The 25,935-nt window shown below is 43.2% G+C and overlaps 1 protein-coding gene across 1 annotated transcript; it reads left to right on the plus strand.

Moving 5' to 3' along the window:
- Positions 1-5,729: 5,729 nt before the first annotated feature.
- Positions 5,730-25,629, plus strand: POLR1B (RNA polymerase I subunit B). Its single transcript, XM_037136197.2, has 15 exons — positions 5,730-6,284; positions 7,217-7,384; positions 7,623-7,769; positions 8,972-9,104; positions 10,003-10,139; positions 10,858-11,081; positions 11,831-12,002; positions 13,466-13,637; positions 14,280-14,561; positions 16,081-16,214; positions 19,584-19,754; positions 20,331-20,487; positions 23,186-23,382; positions 23,844-24,097; positions 24,685-25,629. Exons 1-15 carry the CDS (start codon positions 6,108-6,110, stop codon positions 25,565-25,567), a joined length of 3,408 nt encoding a protein of 1,135 aa, XP_036992092.2. The 5' UTR covers positions 5,730-6,107; the 3' UTR covers positions 25,568-25,629.
- The last annotated feature ends 306 nt before the right edge of the window (positions 25,630-25,935 follow it).

Genomic DNA, 25,935 nt, shown 5'->3' on the forward strand with positions numbered 1-25,935 from the left:
GAGATTATTCAGTCTGAAAAAGAAAGAGGAGGAGGAGGAAAATGAACAATGCTAGAAGAAGGAGTGGAAGAAGAAAGAAGGAAGGAGAAGCATAAGAATGAACAGTGCTCCAGAGCCCAGAGACATGTGTGCAAACCAACATCTGTATAACAGGGGTCCTAGAAAAGAAAGGGGAAGAAAACATTGGAAGAAATAGTGGCCAAAAACCCATTTCAATGAAAGACAGTAAAAATACATGCAAGAAATTCAACAAACTCTAAATAGGATATGCTCAGATTCAGAGCAATACACATTAATCACTAAGAAATAACTTTAAATACATAGTAGTAGAAAAGGCATGGGAATTAGAATGTTACTCTAGAAAATGCCAAACAAAAGTGAAGGCAGTAATGAAGAAATAGGGAGATAAAGGCAAATAGAAAACAAGTAGCAAAATGGCAGACATAAATCATACCTTATTAGTAGTTTCATTAAATGTAAATGGATTAAATACTTTGATCAAAACTTCAATCAGGCACAGATGGCAACCTGGCCAGTGTGGCTCAACTGGAGCATTGTCACATACACCAAAAGGTCACAGGCTTGAGTTTTGGTTTGGGCAGATACCTAGGTTGTGTGTTCAATCTGGGTTGGAGCACCTGTGGAAGGCAACTGATCAATGTTTCTCTCTCACATCAAAGTCTCACTCTCCCTCCCTTCATCTCTCTTTAAATAGCAATAGAAGAATGTCCTTGGGTGAGGGGGGAAAAGGCACAGATGGTGAAATGGATTAAAAAAGAAAACCAAAACTACCATGATCCACTCTATGCGGTCTACTGAAGATGCATGTGGGTGACAGTAAAAGGATGGAAGATGTGCTGTGTAAACAGTAACTCAGAGGGGGCTTCAGTGGCCATACCAATATTAGACAAAATGGGCTTTGCGGAACAGAGTTGTTACTACAGGCAAGAGACATTTTTTATTTTTATTTTTTCCTTTTTATTGAACTTATTGGGGTGACACTGGTTAACAAAATTATACCAGTTTCAGGTGCACAGTTCTATACCACTGTGCACTGTGTATTGTGTGTTCACCATCCCAAGTCAAGTCTTTGTGATTCACCATTTCTCCCCCCCAGACCTTCCTCCACTTCCCTCCACCCTCCTCCCCATGGCAATCACCACACTTTTGCCTATGTCTATGAGTTTTTTCTCTTTTTCTTTTATGCTAAATCCCTCCACTACCACCCCACCCAGCCCAACCCCCCAGCAGCCATCAACCTGCTCTCTAGGAGTCTGTACTATTTTGTCTGTTACTTCATTACGTTCTTTAGATTCCACATGTGAGTGAAATCATGTGGTACTTGTCTTACTCTGACTGGCTTATTTCACTTAGCATAATGCTCTCCAGGTCCATCCATGCAGTTGCCTTTTTTATGGCCACAAAGGACATTTTTTTAAATAATAAAAGGATCAATCCTTCAGGAAAAGGTAACAATGATAAACATATGCACCTAGCAACAGAGCCACAAGATACATGAAGCAAAAATTGGCAGAATTGAAGAGAGGCAATTCAACAATGTTAGTTGAAACTTTCAATTCTCCAATCCTCACTAAGTTAAAAGTTATCGAAATCATACTATATCTGTTCTCTGACCACGATTGAATAAATTATAAATCATTGAGAAATTTAGGAAAATCACAAATATGTGGAAAATTAAAAGTACAGTTTTAAATAATCCATGGACCAAAGAAATAAATTACAAGGGAAATTAGAAAGTAATTTGAGATAAATGAAAATAGAAACATACCAAAATTTATAAAATGCAGCTAAAGCTGTGCCTAAAGGGAATTTTATGTCCTTAAATGGCTACTTAAAAAAAAAAGATCTCATGAGACTTTTGGTCAAGATGGAGGGTTAGGTAGATACACTGTGCCTCCTTGCACAACCAAAAGAAGAACAACAACAAATTTAAGAACAAAAAACAACCAGACCTGACAGAAGATTGAACTGTATGGAAGTCCGATAACAAAGGAGTTAAAGAAGAAACATTCATCCAGACCAGTAGGAGGGGTAGAGACAGGCAGCTGGGTTGGAGAGGACTCGAGGTAAGGCAGTGGCTAGAGGACCAGGGTGGGTGAAGTAGCTGGCAGACTGGGTGGTCCCACATTTGTGGGATGATAACCTGGGAGGAGCGACTGGGGAGCAAGACAGACTGCACAACCTAGGTTTCTGTGGAAGGGAAGTAAAGCCTCAAAACCTTTTCTGAAAAAAACCTGTGGGTGTTGTGGCAGAAGGATAAACTCCCAGCCTCACAGGAGAGGTCAGTGGAAAAACCCACAGGGTTCTAGAATGTACACAAACCCACCCACCCAGAAATCAACACCAGAATGGCCCAATTTGCTGGTGGGTAGCAGGGGAAGTGACTGAAAGCCAGCCAAGAGCTGAGCAAGTAGCACTGTTCCCTCTCAGACCTCTCACCCATACACAGCCACAACACAGTGGCATGGGTTGCCCCACCCAGATGAATACTTAAGGCTCCATCCCTTACTATGTGACAGGTGCACCAAGACCAAAAAAAAGGCCCAAATGAAAGAGCAGATCAAAGTTCCACAAAAAATACAATGAAGCAATGAAGAGATAGCCAACCTATTAGATGCAGAGTTCAAAACACTAATGATCAGGATGCTCACAGAATTGGCTGAGTATGGTCACAAAATAGAAGAAAAAGTGGAGGTTATAAAAAGTGAAATAAAGGAAAGTGCACAGGGCCCAACAGTGAAGGGAAGGAAACTGGTACCCAAATCAACCATTTGGAGCAGAAGAAAGAAACATTCAACCAGAACAGAATGAAGAAATGAGAATTCAAAAAAAAAAGGAGGAGAGGCTTAGCATAAGCCTCCAGGACAACTTGAAACATTCCAACATATGAATCACAGGGGTGTCAGAAGGAAAAGAACAACAGCAAGAAATTGAAAACTTACTTGAAAAAAATAATGAAGGAAAACTTCCCCAATCTGGCAAAGGAGACAAACTTACAGGAAATTGAGAGAGCTCAGAGAGTCCCAAAGAAGTTGGACCTAAGGAAGCACACACCAAGTCTCATCATAGTTACATTACCCAAGGTTAAAGATAAGGACAGAATCTTAAAAGCAGCAAGAGAAAAGGAGACAGTTACCTACAAAAGAGTTCCCATAATGCTATCAGCTGATTTCTAACAACAACAACAACAACAACAACAACAAAACCTTACAGGAAAGAATGAGCTGGAAAGGAATATTTGGAGTTATGAAAGGCAAGGACCTCCATCCAAGATTACTGTATCCAGCAAAGCTTTCATTTAGAATGGAATGGCAGATAAAATGCTTCTGAGATAAGGTCAAGTTAAAGGAGTTCATCAACACCAAACCCTTATTATATGAAATGTTAAAGGGACTTAGCTAAGAAAAAGAAAATATCAGAATTTGAACAGTAGAATGACAACAAACTCACTATTATCAACAACTGAACCTAAAAAAAAACTAAGCAAACAACTACAAGAGGAACAGAATCACAGAAGTGGAGATCAAACGAAGGGTTATCAGCAGGGAGGGGAAGGGGGGAGAATGAGGGAAAAGGTAAGGGTAATAGGAACCATAAATTAGGCACAAAATAGACAGGGGGAGGTTAAAAAGAGTATGGGAAATGTAGAAGCCAAAGAACTTATATGTATGACCCATGGACATGAACTAAGGGGGCAGATTGCTGGTGCCGGGGCGGTGGGATTCATGGTGGAGGGAAATAAGGGGGAGGGTGGATGGGACAACTGAAATAGCATAATCAATAAAATATATATATTTTTAAAACCTCAAATTGCCCTGGGTCAGTTAGTTGGAACATCATCCTGTACACCAAAATGTTGCAGATTCGATCCCTGGTCAGGGACATACCTAGGTTGTAGATTCAATCCCTGATTGGGGTGCATACAGGGGGTAAGTGATGGATATTTCTCTTTCCCATGAATGTTTCTCTCTCTCCCTCCCTCCCACCCTCCCTCCTTCTCATCAGAAAACATTGCCTCATGTGAGGATTAAAAAAACTCAAATCAATAGTCATTACATTTTTGTTCCCATCTTAAGAAACTAGAAAAAGAAGAGGGTAAATCCACCAAAAGTAGAAAAAATAATAAATATTACAATGGAAGTGAAGTAAATAGAGAATAGAAAAACAATAGAGCAAATCAATGAGACCAAAAAAGTCGATGCTTTGAAAGATCCTCAAAATAGATAAAACTTTAGCTAGACTGACCAAAATCTCTCTCTCTCTGTATGCCAAATTCTTTGCATACATATATATATTGTGTATATATTATATATATATTATATATATAATAGAGAAATCAAATTACTAAAATTAGGAAAGAAAGAGGGGCATTACTACTACACAAATAAAGAATATTGTAGAGAAACTCTATGAACAACTGTATGCCAAAGAATTTGGTAATTAACACGAAATGGGACATTTTCTAGAAAGACAAACCTAATGACACTGACTCAACAAGATAGAAAATCTGAATAAACCTAACAAGTAGAGAGACTGAATAATCAAAAATCTTCCCAGATGGAATAGCCCCAGATAGCTTTACTGGTGAACTCTACCAGGTGTTCAAAAAGGAATTAACACCAATCCTTCACAAACTTTTACAAAATATGGAAGGGGAGGGAACACTTCCCAAGTCATTGTATATTAATAGTCTTGATATCAAAACCAGACAAAGATATCACAAGAAGGCAAACAACAGGCCAGTATCTCAGGAAGTAGATGAAATGGACTAGAAAGAGAGGTTCCAAAGGGGCCGGACACTGAGGAGTGGTGTTTTAATTTTTTATCTTAATTGTGGCAATGGCGTCACGAGTGTATACACAGGTCAAAACCTATCAATGGGTACAATTTTGTGTGTGTGGTGTATTGTCTGTTGATTTTACCCCATTACCACACACACATGCACACGAAATTGAGACACCTCAGGCCTGATAAATTCCCTGTTAAGTCCCTATTCTGAGATGGTGATTCCTAGGACTCAGACCTAAGCAGGGGTCCCCACTCCCAGGCGACTGGCTGGGTGCTGGGGGCAGCACAGCAGGAGGTGAGGGTCTGCCAAAGGAGCGAAGCTTCATCTGTGGTTAGAGCTGCTCCCCTTCACGAGTTTTACCACCTGAGCTCCGCCTCCTGTCAGATCAGCAGAGCCTGTAAGATTGTCATAGGAGCCGAATCCTACTGTGAACTGCAGGTAGGAGGGATCTCAGTTGCCAGCTCCTCATGAGAATCTAACTCCTGATGACCCAAGGTGGAGCTGAGGCGGGGATGCTAGTGCTGGGGAGCGGCTGCAAATACAAATTATCCTCCCCCACCCCAAGATGGGACCAGTTAGTTAAAGAGAAACAAGCTCAGGGCTCCCACTGATTCTGCATTATGGTGAGTTGTATAATTATTTCATTATATATTACAGTGTAATAATAGTAGAAATAAAGTGCACAATAAAAGTAATGCCCTTGAATCATCCTGAAACCATCCCCCATCCCCACCCCATGTGGAAAAATTGTCTTCCGTGAAACCACTCCCTGGTGCCAAAAAGGTTTGGGTCCGCTGGGAGGCCCCTAGGACGCTGCCATACGCAGTCCCCCTGGACTCCGCCTACAAGACGAGGGGGGCTGAACTGGCAGCGAGGGCAGGCCATTTCTCGGCCCTCCTGTGAGGAGCCTTTGCAACTCGAGTTGGGTAGACAGAGCAGTCAGCCAACTTTTCCCTCGAAGCCAGGATGCCATGGTCTGTCCAGGGTCCGCGCCAGCAACAGTCGGAAAACGGTCTAGGGGAATAAGGGGGATCTTGGCAGACTGGTCTCCCCGGGCCCTGACTGATGGGGTGAAGGAGAGCCGCAGGGGAATACTGAGTTGGGAGGGACGCACTCTGTCACCGTACAGTTTCAAACCGGCCCCTTCACTCCACGGTTTCGGTTCCAAGTCGACCCTATAAAACGAACGGGCTAAGATCCGGCGGAAATAGAGGAGTTGCGTTTTCCAGCAGGCTTTGGAGCCTGTTTCTCTTTCCGGCGCTGGGCAGGCTCGCTGGCAGCCGGCGTGCACTACTGCATGGATCCTGGCGGCCGGTGGCGGGGCTTGCCCAGCGGGCCCAGCCTCAAGCATTTGACGGATCCCTCTTACGGGGTCCCGCGGGAGCAACAGAAGCCGGCGCTGCAGGAGCTGACTCAGGCGCACGTGGAGTCCTTCAACTACGCGGTGCAGGAGGGACTCAGCCACGCGGTGCAGGTGAGTGCGGCACCTCCAGGCTCCTAGCAGCTCGGCGCTCTCTGGCGCCTCTAGGTCGAGCGGAGGAGAGGGCCCAGAGGAGCTGGAGGTGGGCGGCGGGTGGGAGACCCGGGAAGGGGAGACCCAAGAGGCGGAGTGGGGCACAGGGTTCCAGACAGATGAGTTGGCTGAGAGGTCACAGTATACTGTAATCCCAAATAGCCGTGCTTACTGATCGTGCCAGGCTCAGCCCCAGGCATGAGCTCAAGTCGACCAGAAGATGTATTTGTGATTCTTGGATTTATATGGAATTGGGAACCATAGTGTTTTGTAGGACAGTGGATACTGTGAGAGTAAGTGCCCCGTATGGGTTGAGCTTCCCAACCATAATAGAATGTTCATAGTTAATATGTAGGAGAGCTCAGTGGAACAGCAAAGCTTTCCCCAGGGGGTAGAAAAGCAGATGCTGTGAAAGGAAAAAAACTCACCGTGGTAGCACCTTTCCTTTTGCAGGGCTCCAGCTTAAGTAAGAGAGTACGCAGAATGAAATGTACAAATATCAGCCTAAAGAGTGGCATTAGAATGTCAGGAATTGAATCAGTTGATGCATCCATATCCTTGCTTTGTTAGCAGCAGTCCTTCCAGTCTTGCTATGCATGTAGAGGATGCAAGGTAAGAACAGAGAAGGCACTTCTTGATTCAGAGGACAGCTTTGTTCTGTACGTCAGCGTATCCTTAGCGTCTACCCAAGAATTTTACACATGGTAATCTGAGTTAATGCCTTATGCTTTTTGGTGCATGGTGAGGGTATGAGTAGCCTGGATGTAGCTTTAACTGTCTTTTTAGCTGTGTCACAGTAGCATTTTAGGCAACAATATTTGTAGAAAATTTATGGTATTAGTGAAAAGGAACCTTGGATATGCAAGCAATTAATAGTGCAACTTGTATTTCAGGCTATACCTCCATTTGAATTTGCTTTCAAAGATGAGCGTATCACTCTTACTATTGTGGATGCTGTCATCAGTCCCCCGACAGTCCCCAAAGGGAGCATCTGCAAAGAGCTCAACATTTATCCTGCAGAATGCCGGGGCCGGAGGAGTACCTACCGGGGAAGGTTGACGGTGAGTGCAAGTGACAGTGTGTGACTCACACACTGTACATGTCTGAGAATATTGCTGTCCCTTAAGATGTAACCAGAATTCTGCTTTCTTAGTACTGTCTAAGAGATCACGGCTTTTAAACCTGAAACATAAGGTCATCTAATATGTAGTCTTCTTTCTCTTTTAAAATGTTCATTTGTTCTTGTAGATTGAGATACTTTTCTTTTTTTGTAAGTAATTTTTTTTTTTTTTCATTTAGGCCGATATCAGCTGGGCAGTGAATGGAATCTCAAAAGGAACCATTAAGCAGTTTCTTGGTTATGTTCCCATCATGGTGAAGTCCAAGCTTTGCAACTTATATAGCCTATCTCCAAAAGCCCTCATGGAGCACCATGAGGAACCAGAGGTAATTTCAGGGGTTCGGAGCATTGAATGGCCAGGTGACAGTAGAAGGGGGCCCAAGCTGGGAGTGAGAAGATATGAAGCTTGCCAGTGGGAATCAGTTTTCTTTCTCTGCCTCCAACTGTGGGCAGGTAAAATGGGACATGTATATCTAGTCTGCCTCCTGTGCACGACTCATAATGAGTTCCAATGATGCAATGTATGAAAAACTGGCTATGCAGTTAGAGGATATGTTATTGTGGGGGAAGAATTGGTCGGTTTTAACCCCTACTTTTCTGAATGGTATATATTTAGAGACATATTTCTGTTTTTAAAGCCATCTTAAATCACAAAACGTCCAAAATATCTGCTTTACAGATGATAAGATTCTGTGAGTATATTAAATGCTTCATATGCCTTTCCTTTGCATTTCTTTTTAGTTGCGTTAGGTGGCTTTGCGGTATTGTGTTGAAGTAATCCAGTATATGCAGACTGCCTACAGTAGAGACTGTTATCTGGTGGGAAGAAGGTTTTGGTGTCAGATCTGGGTTTGACACTCAGCTGCTACGCTTATCAGTTGTACGGTGACTTTAGGAAGTTAGTTTCCCCTTGTCTGGTTCCTCTCCTAAGAAAGGGCACACTAGCTGTCTTACTCGTTGTTGTGAGGTTAAACATTATGATAACACAGAGCACCTAGTGTGACCTGCTGGCTTCGTAGTAGCTCTTTATTTATTACAGAAATGTTATATATACTGGAGGGATTAAAAGTACTTTTCTGTTCATTTGAATTTCTGGTTTTCAGGGCTTTCGTATGCTCATCAGTTTTTAAACTTATTTACGAAACCATACTTGTCTGGAAGGAAAATGGTTACTATTTTCACTTTTAGACTTTTCTTTGGAATAATTTGTTTGTTTAATGTCATTTGCAGATTTAAGTCATTTTAGGGAACAGAAAGGCAAGTTAGATTGAACCTGTCTGGTAGAGAAAGTCCCTTGACTTCCGTCCATATTTTCTCCCAGGCTCCTAGACCTTTTCATGTGCTTGAGAAGACTTAATTTGCACACTGACAGTTTCCCAGGGACCCATGGCCTCTTCCCCTACATGTTCCTCCTTTTCTGCACGTTGCTCTGTGTTTCCTGGGAGTGGAGTTGGTGTTGCAGTGGGTCAGTTTCATGTTTACAGTTAGTTATATTTGCTCACCAAATTATAATTCATCTCTTTGGTAGGAAATGGGAGGCTATTTTATAGTCAACGGCATTGAAAAGGTCATCCGAATGTTGATTATGCCTCGGAGAAATTTCCCCATTGCAATGATCAGACCAAAATGGAAAGCCAGGGGACCTGGCTATACTCAGTATGGTAAGTTGTAGTGATTTTTTAGAATGTTCTTTTAGAAAACTTTTAAACACCCCCCCCCCCCCGCCGCCTTTTTTTTTAAAGGAGATGTGCCCTGACTGGTGTGGCTCAGTGGGTTGGGCATCATCCCACAAAGCAAAGGGTCGCTGGTTCAATTCCCAGTCAGGGCACATGCCTTGGTTGCAGGCCAGGTCTCTGGTTGGGGGCTTATGAGAGACAACCAACTGATGTTTCTCTCGCATTGATGTTTCTCTTTCTTTCTTTTCTCCTCCCTTCTCCTCTCTCTAAATAAACAAAATCTTTTACAAAAATAAAATTTTTTAAAAGGAGATGTATCTAAATAGAGTCTTTGATATTTTCCTGTCATATACAGGGGTGGACCAAAGTAGGTTTACAGTTGTTTGTATGGAAAATAATACAATAATTAATAAATAATCATATAAGAATATACTCTGTCTTGTGTACTCACAACTATAAACCTACTTTTGCCCACTCCTGTATATAAATTTTTGTTGTGTTAAGCATTTCTATGTTAAGATTTCATAATAGCAGACCTACGTTCTGTTACCTTTCAAACCGAAATAACGTGTATTGATGTTCCTGCGTCTGAAGCTGAAGGCTGGCCTGACTTGGCCAGAGGTGAGTGTGGGCCCCGTCTTCTGGTTCAGGCACCGTGGCACTCCCCTGGGGGTCTCTGGTTGGCAGCCGCCTGGCCTCTGACGGAGATTTTGTACCCCGGGGGAAATTTGGCAAGGTTTAGAGGTATTTTTGTTTGCTGGTCTTGGCTAAACTTAATGATTTGGCTCTAATTATTTCTAAGAAAGTAAAGATAGCTCAGAATAAAATAGTCGAAGCAGGTACAGTGTTGCTGAGTTTCTGCCTTTTTGCTCTGTTCCAACAGGAGTGTCAATGCACTGTGTGAGGGAAGAGCACTCTGCTGTCAATATGAACCTTCACTACTTGGAAAATGGCACGGTTATGTTGAACTTTATTTACCAGAAAGAATTGTTCTTTCTTCCTTTGGGATTTGCACTTAAGGTGTGACTTAGTGAATATATATTTTTTGTCAGGAAGAGAGTCGTTGGAAGTCACGTCCTGTGAAGAGGGAACAGGTTTTCCTTATCAGAGCTCTTGCTGTGCTAGCTCTACCTTCTGCTCTGTGACATGGTGCCATGCACTTCAGGGGTTGAAAACACATCAGTGAATATTTCTCTCTCCCAGTTTCTTTGGTCAGGAATATGGGCAGCTCTGACCCGGGTCCCCAGGTGGCAGTGCAGTGTTGTGATGGGCTGCAGTTGTGTAGAAGGCTTGACCAGGGCTGAAGAATCCACTTCCAAGGCGGTTCCTTCCTGGCTGGAGGTCTCAGTTACTCTCCACTGGGATTTCCTATATAGGCTGCTGGGGACAGCCATCTTCCCCAGAGAGTTAGCCAGGAAAGTGATGGGGAAGCCACATTGGCCTTGTGACGTGGCCTTGAGAGTCAAGTGTTGGCATTTTAGCCATGTTCTCTCAGTCACATAGGCTGTGATTGGGTGTGGCAGGAGACTGTGCAAGCTTGTGAGTTCCAGGAGGCGAGGATTATTGGACGAAGGTGGACACCAAGATGCCCATCTTATAAGCAGTGCCTTTCAGGTTAAGTGTAGTGAAGTGCTCATTTTTCTTGGGTGTTGAAAAAAAAGGAGACACTTGTTACCGAATGAATTGGCTGGTTTAGTTATTATTAGTGATTCAAAAGAAAATCTCTTTTCTATTCTAGGCACTTGTCAGCTTTTCCGATTACCAGATCTTCCAGGAGCTCATTAAAGGGAAAGAAGACAACTCTTTCTTTAGGAACTCGGTTTCTCAGATGTTAAGGATTGTGATGGATGAGGGCTGTTCCACACAAAAGCAGGTCCTTGACTATCTGGGTGAACGCTTCAGGGTAAAACTCAGTCTCCCTGACTGGTGTTCGAATGAACAAGCCGCGGAGTATCTGTTTAAGTATGTGTGCTTTTACCTAAACTGTTTTTGGTGGCTGGGGAGGGAGGGGCTACTGGTCCTTCGTGTTGATGTAGTTGGGGCTGAGGAGTCATCTGGGAATCCGAATGGACCCGCGGGTAGAATTCTGGCCCAGCGAAGCAGCTTTGTTTCTGTGGCTGTCTCCACCTCCTCTGGCTTTGTGGTAGTATCAGTTTATTCTAATGTACTTTTTAACTTTTGTTTTGAAATAACTTCGACCTTTCAGAATTGCTGCAAAAATAGTACATTGGACATGTATACTGACTGACTATTAACACATTTCACATTGGCTTTACTTCTCTATACATAAATGTTTTTCTTTCTGATCATTTAAACGTTGTAGGCATCCCGTCCCTCTATTATCCAAGGCAAGGGCTCTGTCTTTGGCGACCTGCTCTGGATTGACATGGTCCAGTCCACAGCCACGGGCCATGTGGAGCACTTGAGTGGCCAGTGCAACTGGGAAGCTGAATTCTTAATTTTATTCCATTTAATTCATTGAGACTTGAATTGTCCATGTGGCTTGTCAGTACCATGTTGGCCCACACAGCTCTAGACCTTGTTTATGACTGTGTCCTGTTCTTTTGCTGATATTGCCTAAAAGATAAAAAGGGGTTTTCTGAATATGAGTAAGAACTTTTAAGTAAACATGAGTTGGAGGCCTTGGTTAGTAGAACGGCAAGTAGTAGTAGCCTCTGAATCATTTCAGCTTTTTCTTTCTGTTTTGACAGACAGTGCATCTGTATCCACTTGAAATCTAATACTGAAAAGTTTTATGTACTTTGTCTCATGACCCGGAAGCTGTTTGCTTTGGCCAAAGGAGAGTGCATGGAGGACAGTCCTGACAGTTTAGTGAATCAGGAGGTGCTCACACCCGGACAGCTCTTCCTCATGTTTCTGAAGGTGGGTGTGTGCCGGCCACGTTCAGCCGGGCCGTGTGCCTCTGTGGACAGGGGACAGCACCCGGTCATGTTGTTTCCTGCATGTCTATAATTTCTCATTCTGGCAACGTATGTCATCTCTTTTTCCCATTTTTTGTTTATCTACCAGTAAGGTACTTAATCAAACATCCTAGCTTGTTCCGGGTTCAGAAATGCCTGACATTTTTATGTGAGTCAAGTAGAGACAGCATCAAATCCTGGTCATGACATTGATGATAAAATGTAATCGGCCTGTGTACATATAGTGCACAGTCCCCTTCCTTTGCAGAGACCCTGCTTCCAACTCCCCTGCTCACAGGGATTTACTTGTAGCCCAGCATCAGCGCTCGCAGCATTTGTGGTCCTCCTCAGACTTGCATGGAGGGTAAGATTGGGGTGTTTCAGTGCCCATGCACCCCCTGAGGCCCAGGAGGTGATGCTTGGCCATCTCGCTTCAGCTTTCGTACTGTGAACAAGAGTCTGTGTGGGATATTTTTGTGTTTTTTGGTGGTGATTTTGTTTAAAACAACCTGCAGGCGTAGTGCTGAATTGCTGCGTGGGGTCCCTGAGCACAGGAAGGCAGGGACGCGCCTTATGAGAATATTCATGCATTGGATGAACTTCGTTCAGTCGTGAGTTCTTGCTGCAGGTTGTGAGTTCGATGGTAGTGAATCTGCAACATAAAGCAAGGCATTTCTCATCAGAAACACACAGGAAACAAGCTTATGTATTGGTCAGTTGATGAGAATGTTGTGACTTGAGGACTTCAGGAACCTAATCCTGTGTGCACTCAGGAGTAATGGCTTTGTGCAGGGGTGTCAAACTCATTTTCACTGGGGGCCACATCAGCCTCCTAGTTGGCCTTCAAAGGGCTGAATGTAATTTTAGGACTGTGTAAATGTAACTACTCCTTAACTGTTAAGCAGCTGAAATTACATTTGGACCTTTGAAGGCAACCACAGGGCTGATGTGGCCCCCAGTGAAAATGAGTTTGACACCCCTGGCTTAGTGCCTTAGTGCCTTAGTGCCTTAGTGCTTGCTAATTCAGCGTTCACAGCAACATTGCTGAGCGTAGTTACTGTAAAGAGAGCTGTGTGTGTGTGTGTGTGTGTGTGTGTGTGTGTGTGTGTTAGAGTGTTGGCACTGCACAGACAATTTCACAAGTTGGTTCGGTGGTATTTTATATTTTGAGTATTGGCCCTAAAATGATTTAATCCAAGAGATAACATACTGGGATGAAAGATGGAGAAGAATAAATTAAAAATCTCCCAGCTCCCTATCTAGTCAGAAGTTCTTATTTAAATTCTTACTGAGAGATTAAAACTTTTGTTTCTGTCTGCACTAGACATAAAATTAGATTGAAAATTGATACTGGGCAGAAGTTTTCTGTTACTGGTAGTTTTAGTATAGCCTTTCAAGTAAACTTTTAATTTTTTTTTATTTCAGGAAAAAATGGAAGCGTGGTTGGTATCTATTAAAATAGGTTTAGACAAGAAGGCTCAGAAGACCAATATGTCTATAAACACTGAAAATTTGATGAAGATTTTAAATCTGGGAACAGACCTTACAAAACCGTTTGAATATCTTCTTGCTACTGGGAATCTGCGTTCTAAAACAGGTGAAACTAAATAGATAGGCTTCGGAAAATTACTGTTCATTTTAGTTTTGTTTTTCAAATTATTTGCTTAATGTAGATTTTTATCCCTGCCAGAGGTTCTATTTATATAAGGGAACTGTTAAAGTCAGCTTTCACGTTACAAGTTCTGACAAGTGTGTGAGTCTGAAGGGCTTTCGACGGAGCCCGAGCGGCTTCAGTCCAGCTGTGATGATCCAAGGAGAGTCGCCCGCACAGGTGGCCTGAAGGGGTCTGACTCGTGCCCTTCCCTAAACCGCTTCCATCAGAACGGCCTGGAAATCTTAAAAGTGGCAATCGAGGGCCCAGAAATCTGCATTCTTAAACAGATGAAACTAATACAATGTCTTTTTTTAAAGATTTTTAACTTACTTATTTTTAGAGGGGAAGGGAAGGAGAGAGGGAGAAATATCAATATGTGGTTGCCTCTTGTGTGTCCCCCACTGGGAGCTGGCCTTCAACCCAGGCATGTGCCCTGAAGTATTCCTGTTCATCTAAATGAGTAAACTTTGTAATAACCCACTGTGTGATTTACGGTATGCTCCAAGGTTTTTCATCAGAGCCTCTAAGAAAAGCTTTTCTGTTGTTAAATTTAGCATGTTTTTGAATGCCTTTTGTTTTATTAAGGCCTTGGCTTCCTGCAAGATTCTGGACTTTGTGTTGTGGCTGATAAGCTGAACTTCGTCCGCTATCTCTCCCATTTCCGCTGTGTGCACAGAGGGGCTGACTTTGCCAAGATGAGGACCACCACAGTGCGCAGGCTGCTGCCGGAGTCCTGGGGCTTCCTTTGCCCCGTGCACACCCCCGATGGGGAGCCCTGTGGTTTGATGAACCACTTAACTGCCACGTGTGAGGTCGTCACGCAGTTTGTGTACACAGCCTCTATTCCAGCTTTGCTCTGCAACCTGGGTACGTGACAGGGTAACAGTCTCGGGTGTGTGTGTTTTCACAGGGTAAGGTTGTGAAGTTACACTGCCTGAGGGGCTGAGCAGAGAATTTCTGCAGGAGTTGTTTTTACTCTTCTGTGCAGGAATTGGGCCCACAGCCTTGGCATGTGCCCTGACTGGGAATCAAGCCTGTGACCCTTTGGTTCACAGGCTGGCACTCAATTACTGAGTCACACCGGCCAGGGCAGGTGGAAGACATTTTTAGCAACCAGAAAGTCATTGGATCACGAATCAAGAAATTTCCGCTTAAAAGTGTTACTGCCAGTTAGACCATGGCCTTTCAGAAGGGATCCCCAGCGGAAGTAATTCACAATTGCTCAAGGTTGAAAGGTCGTAACCAGTGTAATTTTCAGGTTCTCTCTCTACAAGGAAAAGAATCATTTTGTTTGCTACCAGTGATTAAATTGTCAGAGTTCAGGAAAGGGTAGAAAGGAGGAAAGAATGTGGAGTTCTCTACCTCTCCAGGTGGAGAATGTATCCCATGCAGAAGAAATGGGAAGGGCTCTGGTACTGGGAAAGAAGACAATGGAAAATGCCCAGAACCAAGTGGGTAACCTGTGATACCTTGTACACTTGCTGCGTTCAGCAGGGGTTTATGGATTGTGGAAGAGTATTCTGTTTTTACTTAATTACAGTTGCTTCCTTATGCCTGTGGTATTTCTGTTTATAAAGTCACAACTAACCCTGGATATAGGGAAAAGCCACTGCTCCCAGGGGCAATAAAGGTTCAGCTCCTACGAGCCTCCGGTCACATTTCTGTTATGAGTTGATACACAGCCTTGTTTTCTGTGTCTGTTCATTGTGCTTCACTAAACTTGAGGTCACAGCCAGTAGCACCATATGCTGCTCTAACACATACTTTTCTCATGGGGCACACGCAGCCTGCGCTTAGCCACGCTGGGTGGCTCTGTGCTGGGGCCATTTAAACAGTGAAACCCTCCAGCAGAAGCACAAGAACGCCGTGCACGTGGCACTGAGAAGCCTGCCAAGAGGGTGCTTGTTTACAGTCAGCTGAGACCGGAAGACGCTGGGCTGCAGCTGGGGGCGTGTGTGGTGGTGCAGTGTGGTCACTGAGTGACCCCCAAAGCGCCATTAGTTATTGGTACTGGGGTTACAAATAAAATTTACCGAGTAGGCAAATTCGCCAATATGGACTATGTGAATAACCTTGGTCAAGTGTAGTTTGATTATTGGGAAAAGTTACTATGTTTTCCTGGCTCAGAAATGAAATACAAGGTGTCCACAGAAAGCCTCCTGCACTCCTGTCCCTGCTGGTCTCCCCACAGGCCAGAGTTACTAGTTGTCATGCGGCCTCGCTGAAATGACTTAGAACCTTACTTAAGAAGTGGAAAAACATTCTGGTTTAGAAACAAGATAACTAGATATCTAAAATGATAGTAGAGCCATGGACCCATCTGGAAGGAGTTTCTAAAGTTGGAAACAGCACCCTGGGGTCATGACCCTGTCTGTTCCTTCCCCAGGGGTCACTCCCGTTGACGGAGCGCCACACCGACCTCACGCCGAATGCTACCCTGTCCTGCTGGATGGTGTCATGGTTGGCTGGGTGGATCAGGAGCTCGCTCCTAGCGTGGCAGCTTCTCTCCGACATTTTAAGGTGACCTTGAGTCTTTGTGAATTGTTCCCTCCCTTGATCTTAGGCTTCAGTCCATGTATATTGTTGAGGTAGCCCCAGGGCATTCTAGAGTGCTCACTAGTCTGGGGGGTCAGGAGCTGATTCCGAAAGTGCCTCCCAGCCCCTGGTACTGACCTCGTAGGTTGGGGTCAGTGACACACACCGGACCTGTTCACTTTTGTTTGTCATTTTGGTAGTTTCACTGAGGCCCTTGTCTGCTAACCTAACAAATTTTAACTTCTTTGTAAATTCTAGTGGCATGTAGGGGACCTGAAGCATGAACTTTACTTGATATTTCAAGTAATGTCAAAGATATGTGAAATATAAGTCACCCTGTTGCCTTCTTGGTCTTGAAAATGTATTACAAAATCGAGGAGAAATGACATTCTTTGGGATTTCCTTCTAACACGAGTCCCGGCCGTTAGAAGACTTGTTCTTTGGCAGTTCATGGTCTGTTTTATTTCATTTAAGTTTCAGGGTTTTTTGTTTTGTTTGTTTTTTTTGTTTTTTGTTTTAACCCATATTTTGTAATGTATAATGTACACTTTTTTTGCCCAAATTATTGAGGGGAAAGTAAGGATGTGCATTGCACATGGGTAAAATATTCTTGTGTATAATTCACACAAAATGTGGGCACGCATTATATATGGCAAGATATGGTAGTTTTTAGTTTTTTTAATTGTCTTACTTTGATATAATTTTAGACTTAAAAAGTGTTTGGACAGCACAAAGAGCAATATGCCCAATGCTCAGATGCACCAATTGTTATCATTTTTCCGCTCTTTATAAACATGTACGTTTTTTTCTTCTGAACCTTTGACGGTAGTGTGCAGACATGTCCCCCTTTCCCACAAAGACTGCGGTGTATTTTACCACAAGCACTTTTCCTCTTCAGTAACCGCCGTGCTCTTACCAACCTCAGGGAGATCGGGTTGGTGCAATCCACGGTGGATGCTCAGCTAACACAGTTGTCTCAGTCATGGCCTTCGGTGCTTCTTTCCCCTCCGCTCTGTGACTGCCGCAGAGTCCTGTGGTGCCTGTCCTTGTCGTGTCTCTTCAGTCCCCTTCGATCTGGAACAGTTCCTTAGCCTTTCATGTCTTGACCTTTTTTTTTTTCCTAAGAGTGCAGGCACCTGTTGTATAGACGGTCCCCTAATTCATGGTTATGTGTCACTTCCTCATGGTGCCATGTCAGGGGGCTGTGATGTCAGCTTGTTCCATGACCAGCGATATCAATGTTTGATCACTTTGAGGCTGTTCTTTTTTAGGTTAATCTACTGTATGATTACAGGCTTTCTCTTACCAGTAATTTGTGGAGAGATAATTTGGAAGCCCTTTTCTTTTCCTCATCAAATTTCCATCCAGTAGTTGATGTGATGTGTCCTCTGCAGAATTGTTACTATGCCATTGATGATTCTTTGCTGAGTTCATTATTGCTGTTACAGTTGCCACATGGTTGTTTTCTAACCCCATCATTTGTTCTGTTTGTTGCCATTCTGTAAGGGAGAGCTTTCCTTTCTCCTCTGTTTATTTATTTGTTCATTTGTATACATTTGCAGAGATTGTATAGATGCTTGTTTTATTTTGTGAGTATTCTGTTACTATTGTTTATTTTGATTCTCTAATTATGTCAGTTTTGACTCTCTATCCTAGTCTCTGTAGGGTTGGTTGTGTTTCGTTTTTGTAACTATACATAAAATTTACCATTTAAACCATTTTCAAGTGTATATAGTTCAGTGACATTAAGTACATTCATGTTGTTGTACATCCATCACCCTGTCCATCCTCCAGACTTTCACGTCGTCCAAAACTGGAATTTTGTGCCCGTCCCACGCTAACTCCCCACTGCCCTCCCCACGCTAACTCCCCACTGCCCTCCCCACCTCCTAGCAACCAGGTATCCCGTACTGTGTGTGTCTGTCTGCCGCTGACGGACACCTGGGTTGCCCCTACCCTTCAGCTGTTGTGAGTTGTGCTGCTGTGCGCATGTGCAGATTTCTGTTTGAGTCCCTGCTTTCGTTTTGTTTTTTTTTAGTGTATATCTAGAAGTGGAATTGTTTCATCCGAGATCCTGTGTTTAATTTTTTGGCATCTTTGTGGAAAAGTTATAAGATTTTTCCCTTAGACGTATTAGGTGTATTAATTCGTTCCCTAATAATAGTGGTGAATGATGAGTCTTAAATTCCTGGAATAAATCCTACTTTGTCATGTTGTGTTCTTTATTTAAGAAATATCAGTAGTTTTGTATACTAATAACTTATGAAGATTTTTTTAAACTCCACTCTATCAAAAGAACGAAGGAATGTTCCGTAAGTTTTCAGTGCTCTGGAGCAGTTCGGGGAACATTGGGCCCCACCTAGTGGCGGGTCTGTGAGAATCCCAGTGAGGGGTTGCTTTGGCACATTTGTTTCTAGTGTGGAAATGGGTTTTCTGTGAGCTTTCTACCTCTGTTGAGGTTTGTTCTCCTGACTCCATTTTCTGCATTTCTTCTTGGTTTCCTAGAGGTATGCAAAGTAGACCCATAATTTCAGGCTTTATCTTTATTATAGTTTCTTTACCTATGCTTTTTTTTAACTTTTAAGAATTTAATTCACTTATGTTCATTTTTTAAATTGTATTGTAGTGTCTTTGTTCTGATATATAGGTTTTCTTATTTTTTTTTCAGATTTCTGTAATTTTTTTTTTTTTTGCCCTGGAGTTAACTCACAGAAGGTTCTTTTATTTTTAATTCTTAAGTGGAAGGGCCTTTCATTAAATACTGTATTTTGTGGACCATAAGACGCACCTAGGTTTTAGAGGAGGAAAATAGGGGAAAAAATTTCGAAGCAAAAAATGTGGTAAAATATTTAGTACCATAAATAACATAATATTTCACCAATGTAAATGTAAACAGAACTCAGCAGCAGCATTAACAACCATTATTCCTCCCAAACTTGGGGGGGAAGGGTGTGTCTTATAGTTTGAAAAGTACAGTACATTAAAAAATAAAACCAGACTGTATTTTTACACATCAGACAATAGAATTTCCATTAGTATGTCTGCACGCACATTCTTGGTTTACCTTTTTCCCGTGGTCTGAGTCTTTAAGGCAGCGTCCATTTGCCTGATAGTGGGGCTGAGCCCTAAGTAAGCAGAGCTTTGGCCAGTGGGTAGGGGGGGGGCGGGGGGGTGTGGCATTCTCTGAGGGGATGGGGCTGGCAGGGCACTGTGTTTGTTACCTGATGTAAATTCTTAAGATACTTCTTTTTGTGTTTCATCTCCTTCCCCATTCTGCCTGCTTCCCGGGTGGCAAGGGATAGATGTAAAATGCATCACTTATTCTGGTTTGAACTCTCTTTTTGTTGAAAACAGGTGTTGAAAGAAAAAAGAATTCCTCCCTGGATGGAGGTGGCCCTTGTGCCCATAACAGGAAAGCCAAGTCTGTACCCAGGCCTGTTCCTTTTCACCACTCCTTGTCGGCTGGTGCGGCCCGTGCAGAACTTGGAATTGGGCAAAGAAGAGCTGATTGGAACTATGGAGCAGGTGTGTGGGCTGTGTGTTTGGTGGGTGTGTGTGGTCATGTCACACACAACTCCACAGACTTCATCTGTTGCTTTGTAAAGTGTTATTGTTTAATAACAATTCGGCATTTGCAAGAAATCAAAAACTTCCTTCTGCCTCCTCCGGGACCAACTGGAAGCAGTTTTCACGTGCTCCCCCTCCACTCACACATCGAGCCTGAGAGAGGTGGTGTCGTGTTGCCTGCCCTTTCCATCCTGCCCAGCTCCCTGAGCTCCTTGCACCCGGCTCTGCCTCGGGTGCTGCGGCTAAACTGTTCCTTTCCTTAGTTTCACTCACTGCCTTTGCCTACATCTCTGCTGTTGCAAAACTACACTTTGTCCCACTTAAAAATTTTTCTTTTCCTCCACTCCCCCTTCACAGCACAGTGGGTCCAGAGTGGATTTATAATGCAGTGTGTAAGGCATGTGGTAGTGCTGACTGGGGGCTTCCTGGGGCTCACTCTATGTTCAGTGTGCTGGGTGGGGAAGTTTCCTCTCCACACTAGGAGTGCTGACCTCAGCGAAAGAGCTAATGTGAGCATTCGGCCTTCCTCTCCAGCTCTTCATGAATATCGCTGTCTTTGAAGAAGAGGTCTCTGCTGGCGTGACCACCCACCAAGAGCTCTTCCCTCACAGCCTGCTGAGTGTCATCGCCAACTTCATCCCTTTCTCCGACCACAACCAGAGTCCGAGGAACATGTACCAGTGCCAGATGGGTAAGGTGGCTTGGGCGTGATGGCAGGCACACTTACAGAAGAGAAGTGCGTGGGACTTGTGTTAACTTTGAAATAATTTCAAGCTCAGAGAGAAGTTGTGAGACCGGTAGAAAGAACTCTGTAAACCCTTACTGACATCTTGTTAAAATTTGCCCCATTTGTACTGTTTCTGTTTGAAGGTAAGTTGCAGGCCTGGCGCCTCTTTACCCTAAATATTTCAGTGTGTATTTCCTAACAAGGATGTTCGCTTGTATAACCACAGGCAATTATTAAAGCCAGGAAATCTCACATTGCCATTCTCATACCATTTTATAGTCCCTATTCAGATGTTGGCCAGGTCTACCAGAATGGGCTTATGGCCCATTCCATGTAGCATCTAGTCCAAGGTTACACCTTATAGTTAATTGTGTTGTCTCTTTAGTCTCCTATGAGTTAGAACAGAACTTTAGCCTTTCTTTGTTTTTCTTGTTATTAACATTTTTGAAGAAAAAGGTAGTTTTTGTAAAATGTTCGACGACTTGAGTTTGTTGAGATGTCGTGATTCCATTTTTGACGGCTACAAGCCGCCACATCCCTCTCTCCGGCACTCTTCGTTCCTTCCGACGTTACCGTGCTGTTTGCTAGTCCTTACTGTTTGCTAGTCCTTACTCAGTCTTTGCCTGACTGCATCAAACGCGTGGTTTCGTTTTCCTGGAGTGTAATTTCCCTTTGGCCTGAAAACTTCCTTCAACATTTGTTACAGTTGCAGGTTGCTCGCTACAAATTCTCTTAATTTTTCTTTCTTTGAAATACTCTTTATTTCCTCTTCCCTTGAAGCAACTGGGTATACAATTCTGATTTGACAGGGCTTTTCCCCACACGGAAAATACTAGGTTAGCTGTCTGCTGTTGGTTTCTCATTTCTAGTTAGTAGTCGGTAGTTGGAGGTTGTTTCCCTGTATTTAATGTTACTTTTCCTCTGTCCTTAAGGTTTTCTCTTTATTTTTGGTTTATAGCAGAATGACTATGGTGTGCCCACATAAGACGTTCTTTGAGTTTGTCTTGCTTGGGGTTTGCTGGCCTTCTTAAGTGTGTTTTTTTAAAAACTTAATAAATTTATAAGGTTTTTCTGCCATTATTTCTAAAAAGAATGCTTTTGCCCCATTTTCTCTGTCCTGAGATTTTAGTTATGTATCATGTATGTTAAACTTTTGATGTCCCGTGAGTCACTGGGTTTCTGTTCTCTTTTTTCATCTTTTTCTTTCTCTTCAGATTGAATAATTTTTATTGATCTGTCATCATGTTCACACTTTTTGTTCCATTTCAGATATTTCATTTTCCAGAATTTCCATTTCTTTCTTTCTTATGGTTTTAATTTTCTCTGAGATTCTCATCTTCATTGTGAACATATTTTCCTTTATATCTTTGTATCTTTTCCTTTATATCCAGTTAGCAATGGGTGTTTTAAAGTCATTGTCTGTTAATTCCAGTGTATGGGTCATCTCGGGATGTCATCATTCATTGCTTTTTTTTATTTTTGAGTGGTCAATTTCAAAATGGTTTCCTTTGTCTTTTATGTCTAGTGTTAATAATACTGGATCATATGGACATTGTGAATGAGTGATGTGTTTTAAAGACCATGGATTCTGTTATGTTCCTTTGAAGAGTGTGGGATTTTAGATTTCGTGGTAGAAAACTTAGCTGAACACAGAGGCTGCAGTCGCTCTTAGGGTCTGCTTGGAAAGGTCTCATGCGTGCACCACGCAGGGCTCTACCCATGATCTGGGATCAGTCCATGTAAAGAATCTAAGGCTTTTCCTGCGTGGTTCTCTCCTTTCTGAAATTCACCCCCTTTTCAGTTGCTGTAGTGCTCTGAACTCTGTCTCTTGGCTCTCAAAGCCAGTCAGACCGGGCGGGGCTTTCTATCTGAGGTGACTGGGCCGATAGGCCAAAGAGTAACAATAACATCAACAGCTGACCTGGAAATGCACCCCGTGTAGTTCCTTTTGCCCAAATGTAAATTCCTCTCCAGTTTCTGGCTGCTTCTGGTTACTGTCCAGTACTTTCAGGTGGCACGTATGTGTATGTGGTTGGTTTTGTTTTGTCTTTTTCTGGGTCTTATAATTACATGTCGAAAGTGGTTGTATAGGAGGAATCCTCTACTGCTGGCAGTCTCCTTGCCTATATTTTAAAGAATTTCACTGCATGCATATTCATTTTAGTTTTTAAAATCATTTGTGTTGAACTGATACTATAAAGAGGTACAAAGAGTCTTAATACTCCCTGTACAGCAGAACCCAGAATTCACAAATATTCACATTTTGCCCGGTATATAAGAAAGTAATTAAATAATAGTTACTGTCCCCTTTTACGCCTTTTCCAGTAATACCCTGTAGTGTTTATGTACCCTATACATCCCCACTCCCTTCTATTATATTACACACGGCCATAAACTGGTTGTAGCACTGCTACCTGGGGTGTGTTACAAATATGTGCAAATGGTATCACATTAAACACATTCCTGTCCTTTTTCCCTCTCGGCACTGTTTTCCTGGTCTGGTTGTGACATTTGCATGTTGCAACACTGTAACACTGTAAATGTAACTGCCATGACTGATTTGTTCATTCCTGTCCTGTGAATGTTTACTTGTTCCCAGTTTTATGCATCACTTTATAATCAGGGGGAGAAACGAAATGCTAAGGTGTTTGTCCTTTTGTAGGAAAGCAAACGATGGGTTTCCCGCTTCTCACTTACCAAGACCGATCGGATAATAAGCTCTATCGTCTTCAGACCCCACAAAGCCCCTTGGTGAGGCCACGCATGTACGACCACTATGACATGGACAGCTACCCCATCGGGACCAACGCCATCGTTGCTGTCATTTCCTACACTGGCTACGACATGGAAGACGCCATGGTAAGTTTTGCCAAGGATAGTTCCGTTCTTTGAGCATTTTACTATTTTCTTTACTGTTGGATCACTGAAGGACTATTTCTGTGTCCCGGGTTCCTAGTATTTGGCACGCAAGTGTTCTGTTAAGCGGTCAATTCCTGGTCTGAGTTAAAAATGGCAGCCTTGAGGGTTATGCCCTGAATGTTCAGATAAGCATATTTCATGCGCATTTGAGTGTGTGGGTGAGCAGATGTTGAGTGAACTCGAAGTAGTCTTGGATAGTCTGCCTTTTGCATTGGTGTATGATTAGGTTTTAGGCCATTAATAAGCAAGCGTCTGGGCTTTAGTAGTTAGGGTAGGTGCCCGGGAAAAGGTGCTTAGTTTTTCAATGGAATGCCAGTTAACCTAAACCAAGTATAATTCTGATGAGTTTTATTTTGAAAATCCTCATTTTTATTCACTCCCTTGATTCTTTGACCTCACAGATTGTGAATAAGGCTTCTTGGGAACGAGGCTTTGCCCATGGAAGTGTCTACAAGTCTGAGTTCATAGATCTCTCTGAAAAAATTAAACAAGGAGATGATAGTTTGGTGTTTGGAGTCAGACCTGGTGACCCGCGGACTGCGCAGAAGTTAGATGAGGACGGCTTGCCCTTTATTGGAGCGCAGCTGCAGTACGGAGACCCGTACTACAGCCACATAAACCTCAACACGGGGGAGAGCTACGTGACATTCTACAAGTAAGTCGCGGTGCCTGGTGCTAATGCCGGAGGCCATTTCTCAGTGAAATTGCTGGAGGTGGTTGAAAGTAATCTTTTAACAGGAGACTTTTCAGAGACATAGGAGTGGTAGCTCAGTTACTGATGCAGGCATGAGTGAATCGGCGTTTACACAATTGCTGTCAGCTGTGCCGCCTCTGCTTGGCTCCTGGTCGGTTGTCATTGATGAGAGCTCTGGTTTAGTTTGCAAGTGTATTATTCAGGCTTGACCATCTCTCTCGTGCATATTAGGAATGTTTCCTAGCTAAAATGTTGAGTTTATAAATAATTGTTTAGCTTATTTTATATCTCTAAAAAGGGTTTTAACAGTAGGTCTTCATACCAGTTTCATAATAGTTGTTCCAAGGAACAGAGTTCTGTAGTGAACATAACCAGTAGCCCTGTTCCTAGATACTCTTAGGGATACCAACTGTGTTCATATTAGAGAAGAGTGTTAAGAAAAAGTTTTGCGAATGCCCTTTATGAAGCACTAATTGTATATAAAACTTACATACCTGTGTAAGTTTAGAGAGATGGTTTGACCTTTTGTATGCTTTCATTTTTCCTAGGAGTAAAGAATACTGTATTGTGGACAACATCAAAGTGTGTAGTAATGACACCGGCAGTGGGAAATTCAAGTGTGTTTGCATCACAGTGAGAATCCCTCGGAATCCAACCATCGGAGACAAATTTGCCAGCCGTCATGGTCAGAAGGGCATCCTGAGCAGACTGTGGCCAGCCGAGGACATGCCCTTTACTGAAAGCGGGATGGTCCCAGACATTCTGTTCAACCCTCACGGGTTCCCCTCCCGGATGACTATTGGTATGTTAATTGAGAGCATGGCCGGCAAGTCTGCAGCTCTGCATGGTCTCTGTCACGATGCCACACCCTTCATCTTTTCAGAGGAGAACTCGGCCTTGGAATACTTCGGTGAGATGTTAAAGGCTGCTGGCTACAACTACTATGGCACCGAGAGACTGTACAGTGGCATCAGTGGGCTGGAACTGGAGGCGGACATTTTCATAGGTGTGGTTTATTACCAACGGTTACGCCACATGGTCTCAGACAAATTCCAGGTCAGAACCACAGGAGCCAGGGACAGAGTCACTAACCAGCCCATTGGAGGGAGGAATGTGCAGGGTGGGATCCGCTTTGGGGAGATGGAGCGGGATGCTCTCTTAGCTCATGGAACTTCTTTTCTCCTTCACGACCGCCTCTTCAACTGTTCTGACCGGTCAGTAGCCCACGTGTGTGTGAAGTGTGGCAGTTTGCTCTCTCCGCTGCTGGAGAAGCCACCCCCGTCGTGGTCAGCCATGCGAAACCGAAAATACAACTGTACTGTGTGTAATCGCAGTGACACCATCGACACCGTTTCTGTGCCTTACGTGTTTCGGTATTTTGTAGCTGAACTGGCAGCTATGAACATCAAAGTCAAACTGGATGTCATTTAATTTGATGTGGCCTCTTGGGTTAGGGGTTCTGTCAGATTAAAATAAAATGTAACTTCACTGAAGATGTTGCTGTGTTACTCTGAATTTTTGTCGGGGTTGTTAGTGCTCTCAGCTAAGACCTGACAACCGAGAATTCAAGGTTCTGAGTCTTTGTGGTAATAACCAATAAACAACAATAAGGTTGATTTTCATTGTATTTGTTCAGAATTTCCACACCGATAAGTGGGATGTACGACTGGGGGGGTAGTTTCTAACCCCAGCTTCTTACTGTGGTGCTTTCACAGGCAGTGATTGTCACTCACTGTCCCTCAAAGAGATTGAGAGTGCAAACATGGTGTAAGCCATGCATGGCTTTGTGGTTTTCCAGT

Source organism: Artibeus jamaicensis, unplaced genomic scaffold (genome assembly GCF_021234435.1).
Source record: "Artibeus jamaicensis isolate MK-2021 breed Jamaican fruit bat unplaced genomic scaffold, CSHL_Jam_final contig_384, whole genome shotgun sequence".
Lineage (NCBI taxonomy): Eukaryota > Metazoa > Chordata > Mammalia > Chiroptera > Phyllostomidae > Artibeus > Artibeus jamaicensis.